Genomic DNA, 21602 nt, shown 5'->3' on the forward strand with positions numbered 1-21602 from the left:
AACATACTGAACATCAGACATTGAAGGACAGTGGTCCCTGCCAGGAGGCTTTTGTTAAAAGATGAAGCTGAGAGTTTCAGCAGCCCAAGGTTGACTAGTGATCACAGGGCAAAATACCAGAGAGGTCATACACATGCAGAGGACATTTTAGACATTTGCAGAAAGCTTTATTTTATTCTTCAGCTGAGTCTTGATCAGTTCATATATGTGAGAAAACCACTCAAAGCTAAGGAAAGAACTACACAAGAGAATTAAAGGGAACAATCACCAGAGCTCACATGTGGCTAAGAATACCACCTGTTCCCACTAGCTCCAGTGAAAAATTTTATCATTCACAGGGCATCAAAGAGAGTACTCAGAAGGGTTTTGCCTCAGTAGTGGGGAAAAAGTAGCCCTAAACTTACACTGTTCTGGTCATAACTAACAAAGCATAAAAGGAAGATTATCAAAAGATCAATTGTTTCCAAGTAAATTAACTGGGTTCCAGAACAAGGGTTAAGAATATTTATTTCAATATATTTGAATTTATTTGAAGTATCAAGCACTCAATAAGTTAAAATTCACAACGTCTGGCATATAATCAAAAATTACCAGTCATCCAAAGAAGCAGTAAAATAACACCCTTAATGAGGAGAAAAATACATCCATTTAAATTAACCCAGAATAGACACAGATGATAAAATTAGTAGAGAAGAATATTCTAACAGTTATTATATCTGTATTCCATATAATCAAGAAAGTAAAGACTGAACATGTTGAGTAGACACATGGAAGAAATAAAAAAGACCCAAATTATACTTCTAAGAGATGAAAATATCTGATGTTAAAAATATGTACTACATGGGATTAGCCATAGATTAGACTTTGAAAAAGATGAGTCTATTTGACAATAGAGATTATATAAAATGAATTACAGAGAAACGAGACTAAAAAGAAAATGAACATAACATCAGTGAGTAGTGGGGGCAGTTTTCAGGAGCCTAATAAATGTACAATTGGAGTCCCATTTTTTAAAAAAAATGGCTGAAAGCTTTCTAAATTTGATGAAATGTTAAATACACAGATTCAAGAGCTTAACTGACTTCAAGAACAAGGAACATGAAGAACTGGGGACTACACGAAGTTACGACAAAACAAATTGCTTGATCGTAAAAGTACTCCCTAATAAACCTTCTACATACAAATCTCCATTTTACAATGGCTTTCCAAGAAACCCAACCTGAAATATGTACCAAAATCCATACGGAATAACTATCCTCCAAAGAGTAGAATGGAGGTACTTCTTTTATACATTTCTATGTTGCTTGATTTTTTTCACAATAAGTACTAATTTTATAATAAAATATAAATTAAAATATATAACTACCATGGGTTGGATATCATTGAAAATGGCAAGTAGTTTCTATATCTCCCCCAAAACATTTTATATAACTCTAATATATTTCTGCCTCTCAGGCAGAGACCCCATTATGCTGCATTAGCCCAAAATTCACTTCAGTGCTATTTTTAAAATGTATCTTCTATATTAAAGCAGATTGAGAATCCATACATTTCCTCTCTATACAAATGCCAATGCTGGTGTGCATACAAGTTTGATTGATATATATATGATTACACAAGATTTTTAAAATATTCATTTTCTGTGTTTAAATAGCTTATCATATACATAGGCATTTAAATGCTTAACTCCTTAATATCAAAAGGCATATTCACTATAGAAACATATTTGAGAATGAAGACTGTAAAGTCAAATGTGATACTGCTTTTGTGAATCCAGCATTTTGAAATATCTAAACTATTTAATAAACTACTGAGTGTTTTTTGCCCTCATCTGTCTTAATCAGTATTTTCTGGCATTAAAAATTGGCTACAATTCAAATCCACTTGATTGACTACTGCAACATGAACAATTTGAGCTAAAAAAAGATGCAAACATAATTAAGCCTTTGTGTAATAAACACAATGTTTCTTATGCCTAAACTATATATTTTAGGAACCAAATTATATCCTTGACAATCTAATCTATCTTTACCTGCATATTCAAAGGACACAACAAGTTGAAATTAAACTATACACTGGTTATCATCCATTTGTTGCTTCTCTATTAACATAAACCATAAAAAAGTCAATAAGTACCACCAATTAACTCTGCATTGTTTTGGCCTCTGGACTATTTCAAAAGGCATTTTGTCAATAGAATATATAGAAATATGGCAGTATCACTACAAATTGTCTTTAGGGAAACAGAACTGTAATTTTATCATGATGGATATTTCTAGCAACTTCATTATAGCTAAGTATGCCACAAGTTCTCCTTCTGGAACGGTTCCAACATACGGCAAAAATACACACTGCCCCAAAGCCACAAAACACCTTGCTGTTACGATGCTCCCTTTTGTCACAGATTCAATTCTATTTTGCAGTTTATCAGATAAACCAGTCCTGTCCAGGCAAACGCTCTCATCCTGACACAAAAAGTCCACAGCACAGTTCTCTAATATTACCATTATAATTTTCTTTCTAGTATGTATAATGATGACAACAAAAGTCAAAAGTGGTCATTTCCATCATCCTTCACAACCTGAACTTAAAGAAATTAAACAGTCCAGATGTGATGAAGATAAACACAATTTAGAGGAAAAAAAAAAAAAACAAATCAAAAACTTACCTTAAGATACCATTTGTATTTAGCATGTTCCCAATTCTCAGGAATTTGCGTCTTTCTGAGGAACTGTTCAGCTTCTGTTAGCCACTGATTAAATATCTTTATATCATAATGAAAACGCCGCCATTTCTCAACAGATCTGTCAAATCGCCTGCAGGTAAAAAATACGGATCAAGAAAAATAAATGGATGATATAAAACAGATTGTAGAGATACAGCATATATTTTTTGGTTATACTGACAAAGATATTCTGATAGTTTCTGGCGTTTGTAGAGTTTAGTTTCAATTAACAAATAAAAATTAATAGATACACCTAACATGTACCCACAAAATTTTTTAAACATGCTCAATAAAAAAGATGATTTTAAACTGAAGGTTGCAATTTTTCCGTTTAAAGTGAATATATTTCTTGATTAAAAGAAAGGTAAAGAAACTATTTTGGACGATTAGCATTTCCTTTCCTAAGAATATATATTTTTTTAAATTCTAGAAATTTACAAATATCTTAACATTGTAATAAATTATTTGGAAGCAATATATTCAATTTCAAAATATGTTTGGATAAAAATTAAATTACTTCATAAATTCTATCACTTTCAATATTATTCTTGATCCAAAACTATCTATTCATCAATTGAAAGGAGTAATAAGTTCTAGTGTTCTACTGCATAGTAAGATGAACAAAGTTAACAATATTGTACTGTATATTTCAAAATAGTGAAAGAGAATTTTAAATGTTCTCACCACAGAGAAATTATAAATGTTCGAGGTTATGGATATGTTAAGTAACCTGATTTGATCATGACGCAATGAAACATTACACTGAAACATCACACTCACCCCATAAATACATATAGTTATTACAAATAAAACTTAAAAATATAACTAAAGTACCATTAACACACCAATAAATCAATAATTCATCACTATCATTAAAGATTCTGTCAATATTTAAAATAAGATGACAGATGTAATTCATATTGTAGGCTCAGATGTAAGCATTTCACTAACTGATAAACTAAACTATGTGATGCCTTCTTGAATCCTACTTATTTTATTGTATCCACTAAAATTTTGGATTGGAATACTGCAGGAACTTAGTACAAGTCAAATGTGTTAACATCGCACATGGAAAGAATATTAGGAAGCAAGCATTGGTCACTTTCCAGTCATAAAAGAGACTGAGGCAGAAATAATATGAACCAGGGCTTTATGTTTACCTAAGACAGTTGCACATAAGAATCAACCGGGGCATTTAAAAAAACAGCAACAACAATAACCAAACAGTGACCCTGGGACTCCACTCAAGATCAACTTAATCAGTATTTCTGGAGGTTGGATGCTGACATTGTTATTTTTCAAAGCATCCAGGTGATTTCAATGCACAGTCAAGGTGAAAAACACTGCTACAAAGTAAGATTTGAAATCTTATTGGACTTACAGTCTACCAGATCTCCTGGGGCCTGTTCAAGCAAGCATTTGTGAGCACTAAACCAAAAGCCATCCTAAAGATTACTGGCTATGGTGCTGCCTCAGAGTACAGGAATCTGTCAAGTTTTTATGAACTCTATTCTTAAGAAGCAATGGATCATACTTTTGAATATCATGATATCTTTACAGTCCTCTACCTTCATTCAGGAATTTAAAGTAACACTAGAATTTTAAAATTGCTACAACTGCCTACTGATGTACTGGGCAGAGAAATGAATTAACATTTATGAAACAATTACTAATAGCCAGGCACCGGGCTCTGTGCTTTTACAGTGTCAGGCATATCATTTCATTGACACCTACAATAACCCTGCAGCATAGCAATTATTATTCCCATTTTCCATTGGAGAAAACAGAGGCCAAGTAATTTGCCGAAAGGTGAAAATGGTATTAAATAGTAGTAGAGAGAGGCTTCTAACCCAAATATCTCTTGTTTCAATGGCACCTTTCTACCACTGCACATGCTCTCCTGTGAAATATTTTATTTTTCCAAGATGAAGTTTCACCTTATCAGTTAAACAATTGAAAGTGATAGTTCTAGAGTCTTTTTCCCCTTATTTTTATTAACTACCTAAAATTTAAGAATGTATCTACATGTACATTGCATTCTTTCAGACATTGTATTTAATGAATAATCATATGCTTAACCTTTCAAATCATGTAAAACAGACAGCATTTTGGTAGCATAAAAAAGGCAACCGAAGGTAGCCAAAGAGCTATTCTCTAACTACAGTTAGTGAAAAGTAAGAATGTTGCCTTTGATAATTAATGGTATTCTAGAGTTATTCAGATACATTATATCCTTCCACAACAAAATGATCCTGGGAATGTTTCTGCATGTTTAGTAACGATTTAGCATTCACGTATTTTCAGTGGTATATAACATACAATAAATGACCTATCAATATATCTTAAGAGTTTATTCCCTTTAAAAACGAACTGCACGTGTATTTGCATCACGGGAGTCAAAGAGTTGCTTTTGAATGGGAATCTAAAAAAACTATGCAACATAGGTAGCATTGTTCCATACTGGTGAGACTATATATATTTTAATTTTATTATATACTTTTTTTTTTTTTTTTTTTTTTTTTTTTTTTTTTTTGAGATGGAGTCTCGCACTGTCACCCAGGCTGGAGTGCAGTGGTGCGATCTTGGCTCATTGCAAGCTCTGCCTCCTGGGTTCACACCATTCTGCTACCTCAGCCTCCCGAGTAGCTGGGACTACAGGTGCCCACCACCATGCCCAGTTAATTTTCTTTATTTTTAGTAGAGACGGGGTTTCACCGTGTTAGCCAGGTTGGTCTCTATCTCCTGACCTCATGATTTTTCTATATTTTTCAATTTGTCTACAGTGTGCTTTTCATATTTTGAGTCAGAAAAATAGAATAAAAATTTTTTTAAATGGCAGTCTCATATGCTAATGACTGCTAACTCCAACCCTCCTCCTGCTATCACAGTCTGAGAAACAGTCAGCAGCTAACCAGAGCACAGAGAAGCACCAGTTGGTCATGACTTACCACTCCACCTTTGTAGCAACCATCAGTCCCCACTCTTGGTTTGCTGTTTTTCCTACCCAATCACTTGAACTATACTTTTGCCAACACTTTTAGCTACTAGGAGGTGACTGTTTCTCCAACATACTGCTATAAATGCCCATTCTTCATTTCAGGATCCTGTATACCTTAAAGATTTTCAATTTCAAACCTGTTGCACAGACTTGTTTCTCAATCACTCATCATATTGATAGTTGCCATCCTCTACCAAATTCAACAAATCCCCCTCTCACCCTGAATTCTTTTCCTTTCTACAAGTTATCTTTCCTTTACATTCTCCCAGAGAAGAAAACTATAAGGGTTCATATACTTGATCATGGTACCCATAGCTCTGTAAGACAGAGCTGGAGGTAGGAAGAGAAGGGGAACAGGCCTTCCATTTACATCATTGTTGCAGGCCCACAAGAGGGAGGCAGGATGGACTTTCTGCCCGACCCCTGCTTCTGCCTTAGGACTTGGGAATTTGCGTATCAATAGCATATTTCTGAAATACCCTTCTTCCCTTTTTCTCTTGTCTCCTCGTATAATCCAAACTTTTGCATCCTCAAGGACCTAATAAAAATGACTTACACTGTTACTTTATAAATATATAAGTATGAAGTATTTATTACAGCATGCAACTGCTAAACCTTTGAAAACTGTAAAGTTGATTTAATTTTATTATTGAAATTACTGTTGAAATAAGTAACTATTCAAACAAAATATTAAAGAATAAAATCATGGGCTTTACATGTGATGACATTTAATGTGAGTAATAATACTTTAAACTCCATTTCAAGCCTCACATAAAATTTTAAAATACACTTTTCAGTATTTAATGTGTGCTGAATTTAATATGTTCTTGAATTTACTACATAAAATTACATTTTTTATCATGACTACTTATAAACTTAAACTCTTTTCCACCAAGGAAACTTCCAAATGAAAAAAATATATTTTTTTCTGGTTTTACAATGTTAGATTTATAAATTTAATATCTAATTAGTCACTGTCCTCCCTAAATTTTTCTTGCTCCATTAATTGGACTGCCCAAGAATGAAGAAAATGGTAACAACTAGAAACAAGTAGAGACATCAAAAATAGCATTCAGGGAAACAAATATAATTTTTGCCTTCTGTAATATTTCTAGGAAAAAAGTTTTCTTTCTTTGCAGTAAGAAGAAATATAGATGGAACTTAATAAAGGGCAAAAAATGTCAGTATAAACATATGGATAATAAATCAAGTGATTTTAGAATTTTGCAAATATTAAAATTCTCATTCACTATGCAACTGGTATTTAAAATTACACTGCTGCTTCATTTATGTGCAGCATAACTTATTTCCTGCTGTTCTAAATCAAGTTAGTCAGATTATTCTCAAGCATAAATTACATTTAGGGAGTAATTCAGTACTCTGGGACATACTTTAACACTTTCGGGCCATTAAGGTGGTAGTCAATTCCATGAAATAGATTTAAATAAATAACACCCTAGTAGCTTTCTGACATATCCATTGTTGCTTTATACTTAGGTCTGCAAACTCAGCTTGGGCTGCTGATTACTTCATCCCACATATTTCATCTTTGATTAGGTGAGGAGGACAGACCTTGGCTAGTGTCTCGTGGTCCAAACTGTATGTGCCAATAAATAAAGGTTAGTTATCTGCCCCAAATCATAGTACCTTGCTACTTCTCCCCACCCCTAAACTTCCTAAGTAATACAATTATTTAATAAAAGATAAGTATACTACCAATTATGAAGTACTTACCTCCTAACGTTAATTGTGGGAGCTTAATAAATGAGTATAGATAAATTTCTTTTTTTACATCTTTTATTTTATTAATGTTTTTAAAACAATCAATAGACTTTGGAATATACATGATTTTTGGTTACATGAATTAATTGTATAGAAGTAAAATCAGATATTTTAGTGCACGTGTCACCCAAGTAGTGTACATTACACCCAATAGGTAACTTTTTATCCCTCACTCCCTTCCCACTCTGCCCCTTCTGAGTCTTCAAAGTCCATTCTACTACTCTGTCTGCCTTTGTGTACCCACAGCGTAGCTCCCACTTATAAGTGAGAACATACAGTATTTGGTTTTCCATTCCTGAATTACTTCACTCAGAATAATGGCATCCAACTCCATCAAAGTTGCTGCAAAAGACATTATTTCATTATTTTCTATGACTGAGTAGTATTGCATGGTATATGGCTGAGTAGTATTTCACAGTATATGAAAATATATGCCACATTTTCTTTATCTACTCATTGGTCAACTGGCACTTAGGTTGGTTCCATATCTTTGCAATTGTGAATTGTGTTGCTATAAACATATGCGTGCAAGTGTCTTTTTGATATAATGACTTCTCTTCCTCTGGGTAAATACCCGGTAATGAGATTTCTGGATCAAATGTTAGATCTACTTTTAGTTCTTTAAGAAATCTTCATACTGTTTCCCATATAGGTTGTAGTAATTTACAGTCACCAGCAGTGTACAAGTGTTCCGTTTTCACCACGTTCACAACAATAGCTATTGTTCAAAACCTCTGGAATACAGCAAAAGCAGTGCTAAGAGGACATTTTCTAGCACTAAATGACTACATCAAAAAGCCTGAAAAATCACAGTCTGACTACCTAACATCACACCTCAAGGAACTGGAGAATCAACAACAAAGCAAACACAAAGCTCCAGAAGAAAAGAAATAACGAATATCAGAGCAGAACTAAATGAAATTGAGACAAAAAATACAAAAGATCAATGAAACAAAATGTCGACTCTTTGAAAAGATAAAATTGATAGACCACTAGTTACCCAAGAAAAAAAGAGAAGAGATTCAAGTAAGCTCAGTTACAAATGAAAATACAAATTTCTTAGAACAGTGTCTGGCAGTGTTCAACAAGTATGAGTAGTAGTAGTTGTTGTCATTATTAGTCTACCTTTATTTGGCTTAAGACTTTAAATGCAAATAAAATAAGCAACATAGAACCTGAGCCATGCTAGTGTCTCTCTGGTGCTGAATAGACCCATAAATTAGAAATTCCTTCTTAAGAAATTACCTTCTTCAATTTCAGGACTTAAAGTATTTAAATAGGCAATGTCATTAGACTGCGGATGAACTCTGAATCACTATTTCAGCATGGAATCCATGGTTGGCCATACCTATCTCTGAGTATATTACATATATTTACTTTTTAAATGCTTTTTGTTGTGAAACATCATATAGGGAACAATTCATATAAACCCATGGTAACTATCACCCAGACCAAGAACTAAAACTTCCAGCAGCCAAATGGAACACTCCATATCATAGTTTCAAGATTAATCTACATCTTTGCTTATTAGTTGTTGATTAATTTTTCACTGTATGATTATCTTAGTCTGTTTGTGCTGTTATAACAAAATGCCTGAGACTGGATAATTTACAAATAATAGAAATGTATTCACTCACAGTTCTGGAGCCTGGGAAGTCCAAGATAAAGGCGCTGGTATTTGGTGTCTGGTGAGGGCCTTCCTGCTGTATCTTCACATGGCAGAAGGTAGACGGGCAAGAGAGCAAGCGAACTGAATGCCACATGAAGCCTTGTTTATAAGGGTCTTAGTTTTATTAACAAAGAAGGAGCCCTCATGGCCTAATCATCACTTAAATGCCCTACCTCTTAGTACTAGCACATTATCGACACCTGAATTTTGAATGAGACACATTCAAACCATAGCAAATTTTACTATTAATGAATACTGGAGTAGTTTTTGGTTTGGGGCTATTACTTTGCTGCTATGACATTCCCAAACATGTCTCCTGGAATATGAACACATGCATTTCTGTGGAGTGTATATATAGAAGTGAAATTGATGGGCTATAGGTTATGTAGATCTTTGAATTTACTAAATAGTGCCAAATGGATTTCACTCCAAGAAGCAGTAGTGTAAGTTTATACTTCTATTTACAATTCACAGATCAAGTAACACTGTGTGAAATTTCTAATTGCTGTATATTCTCACCACCACAGGGAATTGTCAGACTTATACATTTCAATGATTCTAGTTGGTAAGCAGTGATATTTCATTTTAGTTTTAATTTGCATGGCCTGGACCATTAATGGGACTTAGAAATTCTTTATATATTTATTGGCCATTTGGATTTATTTTGTAAAGATGACAAAAATCTTAACATTACTATGATGCATAAAACGCATTAGTTATTTACTATAAAGTGATCACTTTAAAATGCCATCCCGGTAGCAAACTATCACAAGAACAGAAAACCAAACACCGCATGTTCTCACTCATAGGTGGGAACTGAACAATGAGATCACTTGGACTCGGGAAGGGGAACATCACACACCGGGGCCTATCATGGGGAGGGGGGAGGGGGGAGGGATTGCATTGGGAGTTATACCTGATGTAAATGACGAGTTGATGGGTGCTGATGAGTTGATGGGTGCAGCACAGCAACATGGCACAAGTATACATATGTAACAAACCTGCACGTTATGCACATGTACCCTAGAACTTAAAGTATAATAATAAAAAATAATTAAAAAAAAAAAAAAAGAATATTGCCAGCAGGCCACAAGCCCTTTTCGTGCCATGGTTCACTTTTCAAGAACTTTTTCCATTTTTCTATTGGATTATCTGTACTTTTCTGAAAGATTTGTAGGAATTCTTCATAATTAGAAATAGACACACTTCATCCATTATGTGTATATTCCAAATATTTTCTCCCACTCTGTGGGTTTCATTTTTACTCTCTCAGTGCTGTCTTCTGATGTATACATGTTATTAATATTCAATGTAGTCCAGTTTATTATTTTTATTCACGATTAGTGCTTCATCATTTGTGCAAGCAATTCTTTTCTTATCCAATATTAATTAACATATTCTCCTCTATTTTATTGCAAAAGCTTTATCGATTTGTTTTTTTCTCATGTTGGTTTTAAATCTTCTGGGATTTTATTTTTGTATATGGTTTGAAACAGAATGTATACTTTTTTCTAAGCAGAAGACTCAATTTTAATTTTTTTAGGTAAAACATGTATGCTGTACAAGATAATGCATGAACAGCAGAAAAATAAGTGTGCAGTGAAAAGCGTCTGTCCCAATTTTGATCCGCTCACTCTGGCAGTTCTGCTCTCACTGTTAATAAAAATTTTATAATTTAAAATATTTATAGAACAAGGCAAAGAAATAAACAAACACAGTGGTATAAAATGATAGCCTTCTCTTTCAGTTTTACTGCTTTCAATATATTCAATGCTGATATTTTTACAGCTCTGGATTGACATTTTACTTTGTAACATTCTATTTTATTGATCCCTAATCCTCCCCAGGTTGTGAGCCTTGTTCTCAGGCTTTGAATACGTTTGGAGTCATATTTGATTTTAAGTTTCTCACAGTGTTTATAATACTTGAGTTTAAGAACTCATTCTCATGCCTTTATCCCCTCTTTTCACTGTTGAAATTCTACACATTTTCCCCTTATTTCTCATAACTTCACTTATTGCATTCTGAATAAACAGCAAAGACAAATTTTCTTTTACCTGTATCACCAACAAAAACACCTAATATGACCTCTTTCCAATTATAGGGGACTCTTCTACTGTGCTTAATGGAGACTAGAATATGTTCACCTCAAAAGGAATTCTAACTTTTGTAGGTAAACTTTTTAAATGTCTTGTATGGACATTGCCGTATGAAACCTCATTTGCTTTCAAAGGTTCAACAAACATCTACAGCAGGGATTGGCAAACTCTATAAAGATCTTGAGAATAAATATTTTAGGTTTTGTGGGCCATATGGTTTTCATTACAACTACTCAACTCTGCCTTGCAGTACAAAAAAAGGTATACATGCAGCATAAGCAAATGGATATGGCTGGGATTCGATACAACTTAACAAAAACAAGTGGTGGGTGGAACTGGCCCATAGGCAGGAGATTATTGACTCTTATTCTAGGGTGATTATGACACAGCTCCAAATTTCAGCCCTTATCTGAGCTCTATAGCCAACTGTTTCTTGGACTATCCTCATCAGAACATTTGATGTGAACCTCAAAAATGTTATGTCAACAATTCCTTATTTTCCCATGCAAGTCTTTGATATGATTTGGATCTGTGTCCCCACCCAAATCTCATATTAAATTGTAATCCCCAGTGTTGGAGGTGGGGCCTGGTGGGAGGTGATTGGATCATCAGGGTGGTTTCTCATGGTTTAATACCATTCTCTTGGTACCGTCCTCATGAAAATGAGCTCACGAGTTCTCCAAAATCTGCTTGTTTAAAAGTGTGTAGTCACCCACCCCCCCACCACCAACTCTCTCTCTCTCTGCTTTTGCCATGTGAAATGCCTACACCTGCTCTGCCTTCCACCATGAGTAAAAGCTCCCTGAGGCCTCCCCAGAAACAGATGTTGCTATGCTTCCTGTAGAGCCTGCAGAACCATGAGCCAATTAAACCTCTTTACTTTATAAACACCCAGTCTCAGGTATTTCTTTATAGCAATGCAAGAATGGCCTAATCCAGTCCTTAGTTTTAATTTTAGTCAATGATTTCCCAGCTAGAAATCTTGAGGCCATCCTTTACTTCTCAATTTCTTTCTTATCATGCTTGTCTCTATATTTTATCAATTCTAAACCAGAAATGACTATTTAATCTAGCCTGTTCTCTCTAGCCCCACTGTCATGGATTTTCTTGAACACTCCTAATAACTTTTCCTCAGCATATTCCAACTCATCTTTCCCTATTTTCAGTTTCTCAGCACTCTTTAACAGATAACCTCACTTCCTACTTTGGTCCCTATACAAACATTCACATAGTCCACCATGTATACTATACTGAAAACATAGAATATCTGAAAATTTTCATAACAATCAAAATTCCTTTTTTACTGTGGGCCTTTTTTTGTCTCCTAGAATGCCACCCTATCTAAAATGTCACTATTCTGTGAGGCTTGTCTCTGTTGGAATTAGTTACTCCATAAGACAAGCTTCCACAGCTTTGTGAAAACCTCTATTAACATACTACTTCATGTTCTAATTATGTATTTACAAGGCTGTTTGTTCCAGTACACTATGTACCTCTTAGAAGAAGGAAGATGTTTTATGCACCTTTGAATTTCTGGTACTAAGCACTGTTCCTGGTACATGACAAATGTTTAATACATTTTAATAACTGAATGAATGAATAAAAAAGTCCATGAGTAATTTCACAAACCCCTTATATCTTCCATTTAAGAGCCATAAATACTTGGATACGTTATTTTACTTCTGAGTCTCAGTTATCTCACACGTAAACCAAGAGTAACATTGCCTGCCTCTTCAGCTTTTTGAGGAGCATGAAAGTACTCTCCAAGTTATAAATAGCAATAAAATTTAGTATTATCGATATTAACACAGTTAGTAATCTCTAAATTTTTAACAGATACAGAATTTAGAAAAAGAAATCAATCTACATCAGAAATCGTTTTCCAAATATATCAGCAATCGCATAATTGTTGTTTTCATTAATAAAAGACACAAAACGATGATTCTTCAAGATAAATAATTTAGTAAGCTCGACACCATCCTAAAAAGAATAATACATTTTGCACAAATTTACTGAGAGCTAATTTAAATATGAGAACACAAATTTAGGGACTGTGACTCTTTTAAGGTGAGTGTTTTAAACCAAAACAACATTGATAAAATTAACCTTACATTAAAGAAGTCAATAGCATTATTTAAAAACAGATGATTGGATAAAGAACATGTGGAGATGTTCTTTATATGTGTGTGAATGAATGTATTCCATTGTGTAGTATTCTATTGTGTGTCTATCCTAGCTTCTAAGTCTTAGCTTTTATACATACACACACACACACACACACACACAGAGAGAGAGAGAGAGAGAGAGAGAGAGACAAATTGCATATGGAACAAACAATTTCATATACCCTATTGAATACTACAAAGCCATAGTAAAGAATGAAATCAAGTCTTTTGCAGCAACATGGATGGAACTGGTGGTCATTTTAAGTGGAATAACTCAAAAACAGTAAGTCAAATACTGCATGTTCTCACTTACAAGTGGGAGCTAAATAATGTGTATACACAGAGTGTGGAATAACAGACACTGGAGACTCAGAAGGGTCAGAGGGTGGGACGGGGGCGAAGGATAGGAAATTGCTTAATGGAGACACAGTACATCATTTGCATCATGGGTACACAAAAAGACCAGACTTCACCATTCTGCAATATATCCATGTAAAAAAAACTGTGCTTGTATAACTTAAATTTATATTAAAAAATTAGTTAAATGCCGATTGCATTATTTGTAAGGACTCACAAACAATTCAGGTTATCACTAAGACTATTAAAATAAATCTTAAAATTCTTTTTATTATTATTATACTTTAAGTTCTAGGAATCTTAAAATTCTTTAGATTTCTAAAGTGTTGTTTAAACTTTGCTGGTCTCTTAATGGGCTTAAATCTCTACATAGGCAGATCTGTGGAGGAGGAGGCTATAACAGAAAAGCCTCACCAATAAACTGAAATCGCTTTAGATAAATGAGGACTTTTTGATCTGAAAGTGCACACAATCATACATATACTTTAATATGTATATAAGTATACACACATATCAGAAACTTGACCTAAGAGGTTTTTGGGGGGCTAAAGGGACCTTAATTAAGCACTATATTTTGGCTTAGGGGGAAACACCATAAATATCCTTGAGATAAATTGATAAGTACTCAAGTAGTTAGAGATTCATTTCTTTACCTACGCTTGGTATCTGATTATTTAAATCGTTAGTTATAAAAAGGAAAGCAAAGTGTCTCTGATATTACTATTGTCTAGAACTCCACAAATTTTCTTTGCCTTCTCTTTTACAAATATCTTTGCCAAAATATAATGTTCCAGTAGACAACTGACAATGTAAAGGTTGTGATATTTGAAAATTCCATCATGATGGAAAAATATTCAGGGTGTACTATTCCTGCACTGATTCTGAAAAAGTATGTAGGATTATGCTAATATTAACCTAAAATTATGCGATTTCAATGTCTTGATTTGGCACAATTAGCACCCTGTAAAAATACCCAAAGTAGCAGAAATAGTTTGCTATTAGTGTTCTGTAATGCTACTTTTAATATCAAGACCTTTTGGAGAAATCAACTATAGAAACTGACTCAGCAGGCTAAGAGTTCAAGCTAACACACTCTCTGAGGATTTGATATATTCAAGGGTCTACTTTATAAAATGTGAGCATTTAACTGAGTCTTAATTTACATATCTTCTACTATATAGTCCACATGAAGAGGATATGGTGTTAGACATCCTAGCTTCTAAGTCTTAGCTTTCATTTGTTGGCTAGAGGGGATATTTGAAATAATGGTGCCTTTCTCTTCATTCAAACACAAAACATATGTAATAGATGTAGGAACTTTTAGCCATAAATAGGAGCAAAAGCAACCACAAATATATGCTATGCGCTCTAATTAAAACTTCAGATTAAGTACATGATTAAATACACTCTACAGCACCTTGGGGATGGGTACTATTATTTTATTCACTTTGCAAATGAGAAAACTGAGACTTTGGGAGGCTAACTTGTATGTTTCTAATCAGGAATGCAAGACCATAACATAGTCGAATAAGGATAGCTTATCGTGTATATGTTTTTTGTTTCTTGTTTCTTTAATGTCATTAGAATCAGTAAACACTATATTAGCTTGTGAAAGAGAAAAAAATCCTACTTCTCCTATAACATACTATCCTCTTGGAAATAAATCATATTGTTATTGAACAGCTACACTCGTATGTTTCTGATTATCATGAAACTTACATTTCAAAGGAATGGATTAATAAATAACCTAACTTCCTTTCTAAGCAGCATTTTCTCAACATATTTCTAGACAATTATCGTTATATATCACGACAAGTACCTCATACTCTCAAATCAAAATGGAATTTCTCCTGATTTTTCATAAACATCGTTGAGGGTTCTTCATCTTTTGGTTTATTTTTGTTTATATCATTCCTTTTCTTAAAGTATTGTTTCTTATATTGTCCTAGATTTTTCTATACCTTCCTCCATGAAGACCTTTCTGATACTACCAATTAGAAGTAATCCCTCCCCTCTTTAATATACAATAACACTCTTTTTATTAGGGTGATTATTTTTCTTGATTCTTTTTTGTAACCACCTTATTGAAGTATGATTGACATACAAAAAACTGTACATATTTTATATACATATATATCAGAGTTTGGGGATCAGTACACACCCACAAAACCATCGTCACCGTCAAGGCTGTAAACATATCTGTCATCTCTCAAAATTTCCTCTTGTCCCCTTTATTATTATTGTTATTGGTGGTAAGAACACAACGTAAGATTTCTTAGGAAATTTTAAGCATCCAATACAGCATTATTCGCTCTAGGCACTATGCTGTATAATAGATCTCTAGAATTTTATCATCCATAACTGAAACTGTGTGCTCTTTAACACTCCTTTTGTCCTACTTTAAAGAATTTATTCTACTCTAATTTACATTAGTGTCATTATGTCTAAACTACACTAAATGCTCCCTAAGGATAGAAACTACATTGAATCACCATTTTTATCTCCTATAACAGGTGCCAAAGAATAACGTTGCACTTAATTTTTGCAGATTCAAATTTATCCATAAGTAATTTTAATACAAATAATTGGTATCCACTTCAAATTAGTATACCTTCTAAAAAAATATTCTTTAGAACTTCCAAATTATCTTCTTTTAGTATGAAGTTTTTTTGAAATTAAGAACAAGCAGTAAAACAATCAGGTTGTACAGCATATAAAATTTGAAGACAAACAAACATGAGTTTGAAATTCTGTTTTATTGCCTAACAGTGCTCTGTAAACTTTAGCAAGTGAGTTAATTTCCTGATTTCAGAATTCTCATTGGTGAAATAGGCATAATATATATTTCACAGGATTGTTATAAGAATTAAGAATAATATAGTGAAGTTTTCTGAGCCTATAGTAAGTGCTCAGTCAATGCTGACAATAACAATAATCATAATATCCAAATATATATCTAGTATGTAATTTTCATTTAGAAAATATTAAATTATTAAATATGCATATATGAATATTTTCAATATCTACGAATGAGGAAAGTATGTATAACTGATTTTGTACATTTCCTCATTGGCACATGAAAGTTGTATATCTTCAGCTAAATTTAGTCTTCTTGTCCTTTAAGGCTCAAACATTTTACTACATGTAAATGATTTTACTGCTATTGCAATTGGGCATACCAAAACAATTACAGTAAATGGAATCATATGTCTTTGTTTCTTTCTCAATGAGGGAGGGATGGTACACTTAACACAACTACAAATAATTTAACTTACTTTATTCTGCTAAAGGAAAATGAGACGAAAAAGCCATTTTATTTTAAAATGAAGGGCAAACAGATTTTGATTTCAAGGCAAGTAAGGCATTTTCATGTTATCTTCCCAAAAGTATGGTGAAAATACAAATTCCAAATGTGCAGAGTATGAATAAAAAATGGAAAGGTATGACATTTTTCTTCTTAGGCTGCCAAAATGTTATTTCCTCCATACGCTGCTGCAGCAAATCAAAATACACCACTTGAGATCAGTTTACGAAAATGTCCGTTTTACATGGGACAGACTCATTTTCTTTGGCCATAAAAAAATTAAGATCTCTGTGTATCTTTGAATTTATATGGCATGAGAACACAATTACAAATGTATAAATAAAACTGAAACAATTAACTTTTTACTTAGCTTTATTCTAAATGGGAAATTCTATTTTCTCCCTTATACAGATTCACTGGCACCATTACCTTCCACAAGACTGTTTTTCCTATGAAGGTAGTTATAATTAAGAAAAGCCTATACACACATAAAAGTTTTCATTTACCATATTAATGAATATATCAAGCTATTATTTTTCTTAATGTTTACTAAGTTTTACTTTACTGAAACCAATCTCAAAGTTTGCAGCATTAAAAAAATAGTGATATTTATAATTCTCAATTAATTTTAAAATAATTTTCCAAAGAAAGAAAAAAAAATCCAATTTTACTGTTATAAGCTGGAATTTACTATATATACACACAAATATAGTTTGATTTGTGTGTATTTCGAACACACAAATACAGTATTATTGAAAAAGGAGGAATTTACATGTTCCAAGTGGCATTAACAGAAAATTAGTTCTGAAATTATGCCAGATTAGTATTTCAATTAGAAATAGCAAGGAAAAACATCTAGGCTATAAGAGGTCGTAAGTAGTAAAGAAAGTAAGAACTATTTTCAGGAGACATGACCTATTCTGCTGGGAGTTGCACCCATAAGGCAGAGGGGAAGGGTCCAAAATATTTTCTTATAAAATTAGAGAAACAGTAATTAATTTCAAGGCAGATTTCAGTTTATGTATTTTTGATACATTTGTTAAATGAATTAAACATGCCAGGGGCCCTTTATTAGGAGTATAGCTGTAATGCTAATTTTAGTTTGAATCTACTGCCACCATAAACATTAAGAGGATTTCCCCCCGTCCTGCCCACTCCCTAGCCTGTATGTAACTGTGGGAGCAGCCCAGTCCCAGCATGACACCATGTAAGAAAGACAACTTCACTGCAAATTTACTGAACTGAAATCTGACCCAAGTCTAGCAGCTCTGAGTCAAAGAAAATTTCATCACATCTGACTTACTACCTTATGAGTAAATATCATCATAAAAATCAGGCCCCTTTTGCTATTTTATATTCCATCTTATTAAAACACAAGTGCATGAGGGAAATGTTCTTGGCATAAAACTACTATATTCATTAAATTTTTTCTTTCTCACACCTGAAGGCACATGTCTAAACCTGTAGGGGTTACTTTATTATTTAATTAGAGCAGATTCTTTTCTATCATTTTAGGTGTTTCATCTAAAGTTTGATGAACATCAGTATATGCTGTGCTCTCAGGCAAGTAAATATAGCTGTTGTAGAAAGAGAAATAAGCAGAAGCAACATTTTTAAAAATAAAGCATAACATGAACATGGAAAGAAAAAGAACCTTTAAGAAATAAAATATCAACAACGCTCACTAGAAATGCTTCCTAAATGTGTATGAAGCATGTGTGTTTGTACATTTTATTTCACCATTAATTCATTTCCTCATTCTTTTGATAAACATTTACTGAGTGCTTAGTCCTGAGGCTAGCATTGTGTTGAATTTGGAAAGTATAAAGCTGAAAAAGATACTATCTCTACCAACGGGAAATTGACAGTTTAGTTGCGCAGTATTTTAAGGAGGGTATGTACTGAAGTTGTAGCACACGCTGTACTTGCTCCATGCACTTCCCCTTGCCTTTCCATTTCAAAATACACTTGTTCGACTTCCAAATGCCAGCATTTGGATTTCATTACCTACGGAATCTTTCTGGTTGCAGAGGTCTGATGCTGATGTTGCCGGAGTGGGGAGCATATTTTTCAACCAGTGGCATGGAGAGAATGGCCCGAGGGCTAGTTGGGCAAGATGTACTAGATCAATATTATGAAGGCTCATGAATATCCTTAGTTTTTGAGTTTATTTATGCAAAAGTAGTTTATTGCAAAAGAGTACCAAACAAAATAAATAGGCGCAGATCTTTCAAAATACAATAAATTTAAAAACTTCTTGGAGGGAGAGAATATATAGAGCATTCCCAATGCACTTCCTGGTACAATTTCTTTTTCTTTTTTTTTGAGACGGAGTTTCGCTCTTGTTGCCCAGGCTAGAGTGCAATGGTGCGATCTTGTCTCACTGCAACCTACGCCTCCAGGGTCGAAGGGCTTATCTTGTCTCAGCCTCCTGAGTAGCTGGGATTACAGGCATGCGCCACCATACCTGGCTAATTTTGTATTTTTAGTAGAGACAGGGTTTCTCCACATTGCTCAGTTTGGTGTCGAACTCCCGACCTCAGGTGATCTGCCCACCTTGGCCTTCCAAAGTGCTTGGATTACAGGCCTGAGTCACCACACCCAGCCCCGGTACAATTTCTTAGGCTTTATTTTGTGCCGGAATTATATATATATGTAAGCTATACTTCACCGTGTTTTTCATTAACCCTACAATTGCGATTTTGGCAGCTTCATGCTTCTCACGGGCCATGGTATGGGTCACAGTAAAACTGGCTGGTCCACCAAACAGACAGCAGGGACAGCAGTGGTGAATAGTACCACGACCACAAGAGACCAGAAAGAATTAGTTGTCTATAGCTACTCTCGTATGTGAGGTTATATTGCATTTTGGCCTTGAAATGAAGGTTTTAGCTATGTTGGGTCAGGAAAAGACAGATGGGTTATTATTTATTGCCTATCAGTTTTAACCATGTGCAAATGAATGTTATGCAAGATGAGAGCATAGGGGAAGCTAGAAGTCTAATCAGTTCTTGAAGAAGGAAAGTGAAATTGTGACATTTGACATTTAGAAATATAATTTTGTAAGCTATAAAGAAGGGGGTGGTGAGAAGTTAGAATAGTGGTTTGCAACCTTGCCGTACATTGGAGTCATCCAAGGATCTTAAAAAAAAAAATACATCAGAGATTCTGATTCAACTGATTTGGGACACGGCCAGGGCATCAGAATTTTCACCCAATATTTTAACATAAAAAATTTCAAATGGGCGATAACATTTTTAAAAATTACAAGTGATATCTATATACCTAGATTCTACCATGAACATTTTACTATACTCATTTTGATCACATATCTTTCCCTTCCTCTATCCATCCATCAATCATATTTTTGATGCATATCCAAGTAAATTGCTGACATCAATTTCATTCACCTTAAATACCTCAGTATGGATATAGTTGAATAAAATTCACAAGGATTCTTTATTATTATGTTATTATTCACTGTATTTGGTGTCCTCTTTATCTTATGGCCAATTCAAGTAATAACTCTGCAAGGTAGTTATTACTTAGAAGAAAAAAAAAGATTCAGAGACATTAAGTCATTTTTTAATGTTCACATGGAAAGTAAAAGGTAGAGTTGGATTCAAATCCAACTTTCACTTATCCCATAAAATAGTGGTCCCCGACCCTTTTTATACCAGGAACTGGTTTTGTGGAAGACAATTTTTCCATGGACCGGGTTGGGGGATGGTTTCCATACGATTCAAGTACATTACAGTTATTGTACACATGATTTATATTATCATATTATAATATATAATGAAATAATTATACAACTCGCCATAATGTAGATTCATGAGACCCTTGAGCTTGCTTTCCTGCAACGAGATGGTCCCATATGGGGGTGATGGGAGACAGTGACGGATCATCCAGCATTTGATTCTCATAAGGAGCACGCAACCTAGATTCCTTGCATGAGTAGTTCACAGTAGGGTTTGTGCTCCTATGAGAATGTAATGTGGCTGCTGATCTGACAGGAGGTGGAGCTCAGGCAGAAATGGAGTGATGAGGAGCAGCTGTAAATACAGATGAAGCTTCGTTCCCTAGCCCGCTGATGCTCACCTAATGCTTTGCGATTCAGGTCCTTAACAGGCAATGGATTGGTACAGGTCTGTGGCCCGGGGGTTGAGGTCCCCTGCCATAAAATACCATATTTTTTTTTCATTTTTCCACATGTCTCTAATGCCATGAGGGTGGAAGTGGAAAGGAGTCGAATTAGATATTTAATCTGAAGTCTATCCATTACAATTTTAGAATTTGAGAGGCCAAAAGGGGGGGTATCTTGTTTATTTTTTTCAACTTTTTCTAACATGACAACTGTTGAAAAATAAGTATCACGTACAAAAGGTAAATAAAACACTCCAAATTGTTTTCATTTGGAGTATCTATTCATCTTATAATGCCTTAACATGGATTTTTAGCTTAATGAAATCGTCCTTCGATTTGTCATTAACAGACTATCTT

The 21602-nt window shown here is 34.0% G+C and overlaps 1 protein-coding gene across 14 annotated transcripts in view; it reads right to left on the reverse strand.

Moving 5' to 3' along the window:
* DMD (dystrophin) overlaps nucleotides 1-21602 on the reverse strand; it is a 2269491-nt gene that overhangs the window by 1129375 nt on the left and 1118514 nt on the right. For all 14 annotated transcript variants that reach the window (XM_050777140.1, XM_050777144.1, XM_050777148.1 and 11 more), the window contains one exon: nucleotides 2669-2816. In XM_050777140.1, the coding sequence (XP_050633097.1) occupies nucleotides 2669-2816 (148 nt within the window). The remainder of the gene's footprint in view (nucleotides 1-2668; nucleotides 2817-21602) is intronic.

Source organism: Macaca thibetana, chromosome X (genome assembly GCF_024542745.1).
Source record: "Macaca thibetana thibetana isolate TM-01 chromosome X, ASM2454274v1, whole genome shotgun sequence".
NCBI lineage: Eukaryota > Metazoa > Chordata > Mammalia > Primates > Cercopithecidae > Macaca > Macaca thibetana.